Source organism: Alexandromys fortis, unplaced genomic scaffold, assembly GCF_014885135.2.
Source record: "Alexandromys fortis isolate MF-2015 unplaced genomic scaffold, M_Fortis_MF-2015_v1.1 scaffold_101, whole genome shotgun sequence".
Taxonomy (NCBI): domain Eukaryota; kingdom Metazoa; phylum Chordata; class Mammalia; order Rodentia; family Cricetidae; genus Alexandromys; species Alexandromys fortis.
The window spans coordinates 632350-645404 of NW_026067983.1; the positions used below are offsets into that span (position 1 = coordinate 632350).

General features: G+C 43.4%; 1 protein-coding gene across 1 annotated transcript; it reads left to right on the forward strand.

Annotated features, from left to right (window-relative positions):
- Positions 1-8697: 8697 nt before the first annotated feature.
- Prps1l1 (phosphoribosyl pyrophosphate synthetase 1 like 1) lies at positions 8698-9654 on the forward strand. Its single transcript, XM_050158708.1, has one exon. The coding sequence runs from the start codon at positions 8698-8700 to the stop codon at positions 9652-9654; it is 957 nt and encodes a 318-aa protein (XP_050014665.1).
- Positions 9655-13055: the final 3401 nt, after the last annotated feature.

Consider the following 13055-nt stretch of genomic DNA (forward strand, 5'->3'; position numbering starts at 1 on the left):
CCCACTGACTCATTCAACATGTTAGCCTTACCGTGCCTTTTCAGTCGTGACCGGCCTGGGGCATCTGCCGGAAAAGCTCCCTCTCTCAAGATGGCAACTGGGCACACATTTGCCTGTTCCACCTCCCTGTGATTGGCCTCCAAGAGGAAGACTGTGGGAAGAAAAAGAAAGTCTACAGAGGTTCTTGTGTAGGTGAGGACTTTGATGTCATTTTACAAAACTGTTGACACCTATTGGTGTTCTGTGTACAAAAAACTAGGCTCATGAACAAGTGAGGTGGGTGAGTAGGTAAAGGCACTTACTGCCCAGCCTGGCAACGTGAGTTTGATCCCTGAGACCTGCATGGTAGAGGAGAGAAATGGCGCCCACAAACTGTCTTCCCTCCCCACATGTGCTGCAGAATGTCTGAGGGCGCACACACACATACAGACACACACATCACACACACCACACACAGACACACATACAGACACACGCACACCACACAGACATACACACACATGCAGACACACACACCACACACAGACACACAAAGGCACACACATCACACACACATATACAGGCACACACACACCACACAGACATACACACACATGCAGACACACACACACCACACAGACATACACACATGCAGACACACACACCACACAGACATACACACACACCACACACAGACACACAAAGACACACACAAAAACACACACACCACACACACACACACACACCTTGCACAAAATAAATAAGTAAATAAATGTAAATAATTTCCAAATCATGCTTATAAAGTACCTGTGATGTGTACATATAAAGTTTGGAATAGTTTCCATTTATTTTTACTTACTCATCCTCCAACCTTAACAGATTATTATTAACACAATTATTCATGTCATAAATGAGAAAGTCATGCCAATGGTTTGTGAAGAAATGTGCTCATAGTCACCAAATATCAAACGGCCTCGTCAGGATTCCAGTTCAGCTCGTCTGGTGTGAGCCTTGGGCATATCCACAACCCTACCTCACCCCTCTGCAGCTAAATTAAACTTGCAGGCCAGAAATCAGCTATGTCTGTACTGCTTATACCTAGAAACACCATCGACCCCCATTGTCTAAGTCTCCAACAGATACTACACTCTAAATCAGTGAACGTAGAAGACTGCATTAAAGATACACAGATTTCAAGACGGAAAACATTAGCTTATGCTCATGAATCCGCTTAAGCACTCACAGACCTGCTCTTTCTCCTGTCTACAGAGGGAATAAAGCGGATTGACACTAATAAGCTGCTTCTTGGTTTTCATTGTAGTTTATTTTAAATGAGCGCTCATGAATGGAATTGATAAGGAGGAAATTAACATATAAGAATATGAAGCAGAATGTATTTACACAAAAGTGACTTGGCAAAGCAAACTGCTAAAGTCAACAACAATCGGAAAGTAGCGTTTATTTTAAAGAATTTGCAGGAGGTAGTGTATACAGCGTACATTCATTGTATGGTTCAGTATATGCCAATGCAGCCTAGAGCACAACAAAAAAAGTTTAAATATAACCTCATTTCAAGGGGCTGTCAGTCAGAAAGCTTAGGCTAGGACTTAGAGGTCCTTTTCATTATCATTGAACAAACTTAAAATACCTAATTTTGCCAGTTAGTTTGATGTCAACTTGACACGGCTACAATCCCCAGAGGAAGAAGCCTCAGCTGAGGAAATGCCTCCATAAGATCAGGCTGTAGACAAGCCCATGGGGCGTTTTCTTAGTGATTGATGCGGGATGGTCCAGCTCATGGTGGGTGGTGCCATCCCTGGGTTGGTGGTCTTAGGTTCTGTAATAAGGTGGGTTGGGCAAACCATGGCAGGCAAGCCAGTAAGCAGCATTCCTCCACAGCTTCTGCACCAGCTTCTGCCCCAGGTTCCTGCCCTGACTTCCTTCCATGATGAGCAGAGATTTGTAAGCATAAAGTCAAATAAACCCTTTCCTCCCCCAAGTTGCCTTCAGTCATGGGTGGTTTTTTTTTTTTTTTTTTTTATCATAGCCATAGCAATCCTAAGACATTGATCCTTAACACTAACCCATCACAGCGAGTGCTTTCTTACAGTTTCTCAGACTACTGGTGTCTGTTCAGCAAAGATCCTAAGGGTTCATCACTTGTAATGTCTTTATTAACTACCAGGACAGCCTTCCTGCCAATCTTCAGCCAAGATGGCTTTTCCCAATGGAAGTCATGGAGGAACAACGCGCCAGCTATCATCCCAGGCTGCATTCTTTTCAATGTCACTGTCTGACTCAGGTAGAGGCTAAGGCCCAGGGCTCTTCCCAATGTGGGGTGTCTGGAAGGGAAAGTTCTAGTCTTTAAATCAGGCTGGAAGAGTTCTCCGTGTGAGCAGCTTTGGTGAGGTGAGAGACCCACCCCACAGTCCCGCAGGAAGTGAGCAGGACAGACGCAAATGATTCGTGGAGCAGGACGATGGGAATCTCTGTAAGGAGTGACCTTGGACCCTTCCTGGTAATTCTGAATCTGGGGACATAACACATCTGGGGGGATTTTGCATTAATCTAACAGCAGCTCCCGTAAAGGTCAGAAGAAAATTCTTTGATTTCAAACAATTTCCTCCAATAAATTCTCTTACTATGACAGTACAGAGTTAAATATAAAAAAAAGCACAAAAGGGGAGAGGGGTCATGAACAGAAAGAAAAACAGCTGCACATTAAATCAGATTTAGAATGAAGTAAGAACAAGTTTGAAGACAAGAGTGAAGAACAATGAGCTCGCTCTAAAATAGCATTCTGCCCAGAAACACTGCAAAGGAACTCACCAAGGTGACTTCCCAACGAAAACTGCAGTAACTAACATTTAAAACTCAGGAGGCTAGATTGACTGCATTGCAGCTGCAGGTGACAGAAAGTAAGAGGCTGGTGAGGTGGATCAGAAGATAAAGGGGCTTCCACATGAGCTTGGGAACTTGAATTTGACAGCTGGAACCCATGTAAAGATGGAAGGAGAGCGAACCCACTCCGTGACGTTGTCTGGCCTCTGCTCGCCTGTTAGCAAATAGAATGTAAAGATGTGTCATGTGTCAGTCAGAGTGACAACAGAAGAAAGACTTAGGAATATCTGCGGAGACACATCAGGAGGACTTCCCATACCCGATAAAAATGACTAATGCACGGACTCAAGACAACCACACCTAATTACTTAAACGAACTAGCTCCTAGACAAATCACATTCAATCTACAGAGCAAGAGAGATGTTAGGAAAGGAGAAAGAAAGGCAGGGAGACAAGGGGTGAAACGGAGAGCAGGCGGGAAAACACATCTAAACTCTTAAACAATTGACGACAAAGCAGAAAAGTAGTTTTTCCTAAACAAGAAAGAAATACTGCAAAAATACCATAAGTAAAATTCAGCTGGAAACACAGTGGTCAAAGCAGGAAGTTCCAGTACCCCAGCACTCATGTGAGTGAGACAGCAGAACAGATGACGGGAAGCATTCAAGACTAGCCTGGGGGAAGGAACAGCAGCTGTACAAAAAGAAACAAGTTTGCTGGGCATGGCAGCCCATTCCTGCAACCCCAGCATTCAGGAAGCTGAGGCAAGAAGATCGCCCTCTAGTGCCAACAATAACAGAAGTAAGCACACTAAAGACTGTGAATAAAAGCATCCGGCCAAATATTTCTGTCTAGTTCAGTTTCCGTTGCTGTGATCAAACACTGAACAAAATCGAGTGGGGCAGAAAAACGGTTATTTCATCTTGCAGGTGACAGCCTGTTATTGGGGAGCCAAGGCGGGAACATGGAGCCGTGAACTGAGGCAGAGACCATGGAGGAGGACTGGCTTGCTTCTCTACTCAGTCAGCTATCTTATATATATATTCATATATCATATATCAACACCATCTACCTGAAGTTGGTACTCTTAACAGTGAGCTAGGCTGTAGCTGCCATTTGCACCACCACCAAACTCCCAAATAAAGATGTGGAGACTTATTAATCATTATGAATGCCCAGCCTCAGCTTAGGCTGGCCCCACTAGCTCTTTTAACTTGACCTGTTTTCTAGTCATCTACGTTTTGCCTAAGGGCTTTTACCTTTCATTCTGTAAGTCCTGCTTTCCTGCTTCCTCTCTGTCTGTCTGTCTGTCTGGCTGGCTGGCTGGCTGGCTGGCCCCTGGCATCTCCCTAACATTTCTTTTTCTTTCTTTTGTTCTTTCTTCCCTGAGTCTAAATCCCTCCTCCTACTTACTCTCCCTGCGTGTAAGTACCACCTGTACCTCCTCCCTTGCTATTTGTCCCTCAGATTTTATGAGATCACTCAGGTGCTTTAGGCAGGCAAGGTAAAACAGCAACACATCTTTGCATGGTTAATTTTTCCACAACACTAGGTCATCCCCACCAATCAGCAATCAAGACATGAAAAAAACTAACCAGCACAACTTGAAAAGTAAGATGAAACAGATTCTCAAAGGTCAACAGGATGCTATCAGGGGCATCACCTGGCTTCTGCTTAGAAACACAAACTCCCCACACCCCAGCTCAAGTGCTGATTAGAAGCTTTGGGAATGGAGTCTGGGTGCTAACCAAACTTCCCAGTAGTTCTGATCTCTCTGGAATTTGTGGATACACAAGCATCCTCCAATGCACTACCAACCATTTCTACTGATGTGAACAGATACCTGGTTTCCATGCTTTTAAAAAAATCGTTATTATTAATAGATAGTCACTACTGAAGAGAGAAAGGGGTTAATTTTATTTTCAATTTACTGTTTGTTGACTGACCAGACATTACAGAAATGCTATGGGAGATTCCTTAGTTGATTCTTCCAGAAAGCATGTTGATCTGGTCTTCCCAGTTCCCTGTTTTTCTGCCTTCCACAAAATAGGTTGCTTAGTTCACCCAGAGAAGATAATCTGAAAGACCACCGGAAGCTATTCACTTCCTTCATGTGGTTTCCAACAAAGTAGACCTCATGGATGAGAAGGTGTATTAAAGGATGCCGTACTGATGCTTCTGATACTGACAGCATCAAACGGGTTCTGCAGGAATACAGAAGTCATTCCGTGGATTCATAGACGCAGTGGATTTCCTAAGGTCCCAAAGTAGCAGGGGCCACGTGGCAGCCCTGAACTGTCAAAGGCAAGGCGATCATAGCTATGGTAATGGTGCCAGCACAGACAAGGCCCGCGGTCCTGACACATTTCCTCCAATGATAGCACACCTTCTCCAACAAGGCCAGGCCCCCTAGCCCTCCCCTTCCTTCTCCAGTAGTACTGCTCCCTGAGGACTAAACCTTCACATATATGAGCCATTCTGACTTAAACTATGTTTCTTCTTTTTCCCTCAAAGCATCAGAAAAAGTTTTTTTATTTTTTTATTTTTTGTGTTTTGATACAGGGTCCCGCTCTGTTATCTTGGTTGGCCTGGAACTTGCTATCTTGACCAGGCTAGCCTTGAACTCACAGAGATCTACTTAACCCTGCCTCCTGAGTGCTTACAAAAGCACTCAGATTTCAATAACATGAATGAAAGTCATGTGGTCTTAAATTTCATCAACGTAGCTCTTTGTTACTGGTATGGAACTAAGGTTATACGTGAAATAGCAAACATCAGCCCAGAATCTCACTGAGACACTGCAGGTTCTTTCCCACAGCCATGAGGCAGGCATTCCTTCTTTGCAATGGACTTTATGGACTGCATGGTCTGTCATTACAAAGGTGCACCATTCGGCTCCGAATCTCACCGTTATCCCACAATTACCATTTCAGACTAGGACTGTTTGCTTCACCAGACTTTTTAAAAGAAACTCGAAAGCACACTGCAGAAACACCTTCGTGAGTCTAACATAACACTCACAATCAAAGCTGTGGGAATGAATCACGAAACTGCCTCCTCGTCTCCTGTTTGTTGTGCTGGGCCTTATTCACCTAGCTGCCACCTGGCAATGCACGTCTGTTGCACAGGACGACAGCTCTCCAGCAAAAGGCTTGGTAAACACACACAGTAGTCAGCTCCAGTTCTAAACAACCAGAAAGCAAACTTTAGGGCATTTGTACTGAATATGAATCTCCTCCCAGAATCGTGGTTGATGATTATGAATCAGACAGACAGGTAAGGCAGTCCTACAATAGTGATCTGGGGCTGTGACTCAGTCAGCGAAGTCAGAGTAAAGGCACAAAGAAAGTCCTCCTCGCAGGGAGGCAGGGAACTGCTGGGAGGAAAAATATGTTCCCTGCTTGAAATTAGCCGGCACACATTCCCAACCTACACAACGCTCTCACAAAAGACATCCAAATCTGTCCTTGTTTCTAACGTGTGTTGTGACAGGAGGTGACAGTTTATCAAAGAACTATAATTGCCACCTAAACATCTAGCATTTTGTCAACTGTAAGTGTGTTTAGTGAAAGCATTTATTTAACTTAAAATACAACCATTTTCCTTGCTTTCTGAAATGACTGCCTGGATTTCTTCTCTCCTTAGCAGATCAAGTCGCATCAGAACTGTCTTTGAATTATTTATGTTAGAATTGTGAAGGGGGAAGAAATAACCAGTCAAGCAAGAAACAATGACACAGGAAATATGCATATTCAGGTTATTGATCCAAAAGACCCTCAAAAGGCAACGATTGTCACCCATGTGCGGAGGTGATATCCAAGCACTCTGTTTCGGGAAGGAGAAAGATACGGCCCTTTATTCCCTTCATCATTCCCTTTGAACGATGAGCAAATTCGAAGAAGCAATACCTCAACAAACAGAGTGTGTTATCCAGTGTGTATTATCACTACATGAAACTTCCTCCTGAAGCAGTCAATCATAACTAGGCTGTTGTGTCTCTCAAGCCATGGAACAAGAACAATGTGAAACCCCTGGATGATCTAGCCGAGTTAGAAAAATGTCAGAATAACCGTCTATGACATCACAATCTATGCTATAATGATCTGTGACATCAGTGGTTCATTTCTTGCTGGAAATTTATCTCAGGCATTAATTCAGCAACAAGACCTTTGGGCTCATATTTGTTCTTTGTTGTAATTACTTGGTAAGTAAGAAAATTTCATGCAAGCATTTCTGCACACTTTCCCCCATTATTCTAATAAACTGGGGGATGGGGAGAAGAAGGGGGCTAAGGGGACTGAGCAGTCAAAGCTGTACTTGGAAATCTCAGAAGCCCACATCCTGTATACACTAGTCAGTCCATCCTGGTTAGCTTGTTTCTTAGTCCTGGGTTCTCTGGCTGTGAACTGTGATATAAGATGATGGAATGGGCTCTGAGGCCTTTTCCATCTTTAACATATTATGGTTCTGGACAAATCACTAGAATTATGAGGTATAGCAACAGCCAGATTTTGGAACAAAAATAACAGCAATACAAAAATGGCTTCTACTTAACACCTCAAGAATAATACACCAGCTACGAGTTTTAAATGTTTACATTAGCATCCAGTCCTATTTAGGTAATATTAAATCTATTTAAAAATCTGTTTTGTTTTTCATTAAAAACTGAAAAATGTATGTCATACTGAGACACTAAAAGAAAAATCAATTTAATTGAAGCTGCAAGTACTTTTTAGTGCCTCTAAATTAAGCTACAGGATTTTCTGTACAAATCACTGTATGTAGCTCATTTGGGATGAATTCCGTGGCACAGGTGTTCCTGTTGGATTTGTTTCTAAGGAAAGAACATGAATGAAGATTTGTGAACAGAAAGCAGTTGGCATGCATTGTCGATCACAGAGAACATGAACCAGAGAGGGGAAAAAAAAAAGGTGTTTTCATGTCAAGGGACATGCTGCCATCATGAGCATGCTATTTTAGCAAGGGAATTGTTAGTTGTTTTCATGACTCTATAATAAGCATCTAGTTTGGCTGCTCTTTGCAGCTCATCATCCCAAGCCCCACGGAGAAGTCCAAGCCTTACACATTGTGGCAAGGTGTTGCCATCTATAAACATGCTCAGATACATTCCCAGCTACACCAGGACATGTGGCTTGTAGGCTGCAGATTTTGATACATCTGCAAAGGTAAAACAACTGACGCATGGAATATTTATTTAATTAACACATCAACCCCCCCCCCAATAATTACAGATCTTGGAGGTACATCCAAATCCCCTGGGATGGATTTCCATTTATACGGTTTTGTCCTTTTGCTCTGTTGAAGAAATGGACTAAACATTTTGCACGTACCTCCTCCAGCCTGAAGCTTTCCATTTAAACTTAAGGACCTTGCTTTGTATTTTAGTGTATTCAAATTTAAACATTCCATAAAAATTTATAACAATTGGCCAAGCAGTTGCCCCTGCCTTTAATTCAAGCACTCAGGAGGCACAGGCAGTCTATCTCTGAGTTTGAGGCTGTTTCTGGTCTACAGGACTAGTTCCAGGACAGGCACAGATGTATCCAGAGAAACCCTTTCTGGGAAAACAAAACAAGAAAATAAATAATAATAATAATAACAATAACAATATAGGAAAATTCCCAAGGAGTACAAAGTCTTCTTAATGTGAAAGTATGCAATAGGTGTCAATCAAGCCTTTTGTTTTGCTTTTTTCAAAAGACTTAAGGTCAGATCAGCACAACCGTTAACAAACGAAGAGTAACGGCTTCTTAACCACCGGCTGTTCAATGACCGGAAGCTGTTAGGGTCTGTGGTCCAAGTTCCGTTCCAAGGTGGCAGAGCCTGGACCATTTGAATCTAGGATCTCTGGCCAAGATGCCGAACATTAAAATCTTCAGCGGCAGCTCCCACCAGGACTTATCCCAGAAGATTACTGAGCGCCTGGGCCTGGAACTCAGTAAGGTGGTAACTAAGAAATTCAGCAACCAGGAGACCTGCGTGGAGATTGGCGAGAGTGTGCGCGGAGAGGATGTCTACATCGTTCAGAGTGGGTGCGGAGAGATAAATGACAATCTAATGGAACTTCTGATCATGATTAATGCCTGCAAGATCGCTTCGGCCAGCCGGGTGACTGCAGTCATTCCGTGCTTCCCTTATGCCCGCCAGGACAAAAAGGATAAGAGCCGGGCCCCCATCTCTGCGAAGCTCGTGGCAAATATGCTGTCCATAGCAGGTGCCGATCACATCATCACCATGGACCTACACGCTTCTCAGATCCAGGGCTTTTTTGACATCCCCGTAGACAATCTGTATGCAGAGCCAGCAGTCCTGAAGTGGATACGGGAGAATATCTCTGAATGGAGGAACTGTACGATTGTCTCTCCTGATGCTGGCGGGGCGAAGAGGGTCACTTCCATCGCAGACCATTTGAATGTGGATTTTGCCTTGATTCACAAAGAAAGGAAGAAAGCCAATGAAGTGGACCGCATGGTTCTCGTGGGCGACGTGAAGGATCGCGTGGCTATCCTTGTGGACGACATGGGTGACACTTGTGGTACAATCTGCCACGCGGCTGACAAACTTCTCTCAGCAGGAGCCACCAGAGTTTATGCCATCTTGACTCACGGAATCTTCTCTGGCCCCGCCATTGCGCGCATCAACGGTGCATGCTTTGAAGCCGTGGTGGTCACTAATACCATACCTCAGGAGGACAAGATGAAAGAATGCACCAAAATCCAGGTGATTGACATCTCCATGATTCTTGCGGAAGCCATCCGGAGAACCCATAATGGAGAATCTGTTTCCTACCTGTTCAGTAATGTTCCCTTGTAGTGAAATGACATGTATTTTTACATACAGAGAGATAAAATAAAAGTAAACCTTGTTCATTACTTTGCCTCTGTCTTTGATGAAATGTTCAACAGGAGACCGAGTGGGGTCCACTGTTGTCTCAAGAGACAGTGAATTGTGGGATATTTCCCAGCTTGGTTCATTCCGGCGTCTTTGCAAACTGAAGCTTTCACAAACCCCGTTCCTACAAGGCTTCTCATCGCCCAACATATGAAAAAACAACACGAGGACAAATCAGTCACAAAGCCACTTGATCCATCAAACACAGTCACGTGCTGCATGGTCACCAGAATCTAGTGCGAGTTCACGTGCCCTGGGCACTCGCAGCCACGCTCCTGGATTCTCAATTCCCCGGAAGGCAAGAGCAGCCCCCAGTTTAAGCCCGGGTTGGCTTAAATCATCAAATGTACACAGCAGAGCCTCCTCTCCCTCTGGCTTCCCACCCAGGCATCCTCCTCCTGGGCAAATCTGCAGCTGGGTCCAACTGTTCATGCGATAGGTAATGGGTAGTATTTACAGTGTGAGTTCTGCCACAGCCACCTGCCACCACCACGGCAGAGTTTAGGTGGCATGCAGTGCCTTCTGGGTTGTTCCAACATTTATGCTATGTCTTGGCCTTCCCAAAGACTTCCTTGGTTTTGCATTTTGAGATGATGCTCTCATGTCTTTTAAGGAAAGTCCGCATAGTGTCTGGGTCTGTATGAAAGTGTGTGGCTATGAAGATTGTGTTTAATTTCTCATGTCCAAGAAAACAGAGAAAATCTAGTTCCAGGACAGGCTCCAAAGCCACAGAGAAACCCTGTCTCGAAAAACAAAACAAAACAGAGAAAAGCACCAAGGAATTGTAAAGGCTGGAACAAGAACAAGATAGATGGAAAGCAGTACCCAAACGGCTGCTTGGTTCTCATGTGAACTGCCAGGTAACATTCAAGGTGGAATAATATCTTTTTATTTCTGAGGAAATAGTTTAAACCCAACTTCCTGTGTTCATTCGAATCTGAAGGCAGTATTAAGGCAAATCTTTTTTTAGTATTAAAAGATTAAGAAACTTGACCATTATGGCTCCTTCCAAAAAATGTTGCTGGGAGTTACTGAACTCCTAGCATTTGGGAATCTGAGGCAGGAGGATTAAGAGTTCAAGGTCAGACAGTCGGAGATACAGAGTGAGAACCTATCTCATATGCATCCATATACACTATATCTACAGCCTAAAGTATCTATCACTAGGAATAACATTTGCTAACAGATGCAGGCCATGCCTGAAATGAGTGTACCAGAAACCTGAATAGGAAGAACAGAATTGCAATGACAGCATCTTCAAATTATCTACTTGTCATAAACCCAATTAAGATCCTTATAGGAACTTTTTAATGAAGCAGACCTGACGGGCTTTTCTCAAAGTTCAGCTGGAAGAATTCATCAAGGACTTTTTGAGAGTGTGTTGTGTTACAGTATATTAAAACATAAAGCCAAAGGAGTATAAACAATAGTTTGCACACAATACTGCAGAATTTAGATTCTCGACACACACCCATGCATTCTTGCAGGGATTCCATACACATGTCCCCATTTAATGGGGCAGTTGCCCGTGATACCAGAAGTAAGCACATAACTGGATCGTCCTTAGGACGCTCGTTCTCCCAGTCTCCTGCCTTGGCATCCGCCCTTGCTGTCTACACAAGTTCTCTGAAGTGCAGAATGAGCCTTCTGGCGTATTCTCAGTGGACATTGTTCAGTCGTTCATCCATCCAGACAGCAGTAGTGTGTATGGTGAGCATCTTCGTGCATCCACAGCTCCTGCATGCCCTGGTTCTTCTGTTTCCTTGAAGGAAATACTTAAATTCTTGATTGTGCACCTGACTAGAGATGAGATGTATTGCAATGCGACTTCTACCTTAGACACATTGTAGCACTATTTCCCTGTTTAAATGAGGATTGTCACTTTCACATAAGTAGTATTTGAGACAAACTTCTCACAGAATACAAAGTACATGAAGAATGTCTTCTCGCATAGTAGATAACTTAAATCCATCGCACTCTTGGTAGCTTGCTGGCCGCCACTCTAGAAAACGGATACGACTCTGGAACAAATCTATGGCCATGCCATATGGCACTCTGCACATGCCATATCCCTTCAGGTTCTGGTCCCAGTAGGTGGGATGCTGTTATAGAATAAAAAAGCAGAGCTGGCTTTTGAATAGGGAATCTGTCGGTGCGGGAAGGATTTTAGGGTATGATCGACAGCTAGCAGGGCTAGAGAGATGTCTCAGCATGAAGAACACCTGCTGCTCTTGCTTAAGCACAGCTCCAAGCACCTAAATAGGGGCTCAGAAACTTGTGTAGCTCCAGCTCCAAGCAATGCAATGTGTTCTTCTGACCTCCTTTGGCACCCAGCACAGGCAAGAAAAACACCCAGACACATAAAAAGAAAAAAAGAAAAACCTAGATTATTTTGAAGTGTGTATTTGCACGTGTGTGAATGTGTACATATGTATGTATATGCCATATGTATATGAGTGTATGAGTGTGTGTGGTATGTGTATAGTGTATATGCATGTGTGTTTACATGTATGGTGTGAATACATATGTGTGTTTGAGTGCATGTGTGTACCTGTATGTGTACATATGTGTGTATATGTATATCAACATAAGCAGACTGCTAGCAAAATATGGTTATTAAATTTATTTCTGATGAGGTCTCAAAACAAAATAGAGAATAGATTATCGTAAGCTAAAAGGATGTCTGTTTACTTGTTGTAAATTGGTAGAAAAGTTGTTCTACTTTGAACAGGCAACAACCTGGAATGGTGAACTTGGACGTTTTGGCTTAAGAGATTCCAGCCCAAACATGTGTTTCACTCCACTTGCTAGTTACAACAAAACAGAGAAAACAGAGGGGAGTGTGGAAGGAAGAACACAGCCAACGGAGCTGGGAGCCAGGAGCCAATTACTCGTAAGTTCTCAGACTAGCCAGATTTGCAGAGGATGCTAAAATGAAGAAATCCATTACTGGTAAAGCATGCTCCGGATAGAGGCCCCAGGGCATCCTGGATAACCTTTTGTGAAAGAAATTTGGGATGTGACTCACGGGCACAATCAGCCATCTTGGAGGAGGCAGGACCAGACGCTCAAAAGACAATAGAATCTTAGATGCTCAGCTTTTATGCTTCCGCTGATGTTTTTAAGTTGATAGAAGATTCCCTAATGAAGGATAAACATAGCAATAATGAAATGTCTTAAATACCAACCTAAGGTTTTTCATTTACTCAAAAAAGCAATGGGGCACTCTTGTAGGCTTTGTAATGTATTTTCAGTGGATGGCCGATGTGATAGGAATCGTACATCTGGAGGAACTGAGCAGCAAGGAGCGAAGAAAATCACAC

Bases quoted from the DNA above. Each gene is read 5' to 3' on its own strand.
- Prps1l1 (XM_050158708.1), top strand. From the start codon at position 8,698: ATGCCGAACATTAAAATCTTCAGCGGCAGCTCCCACCAGGACTTATCC.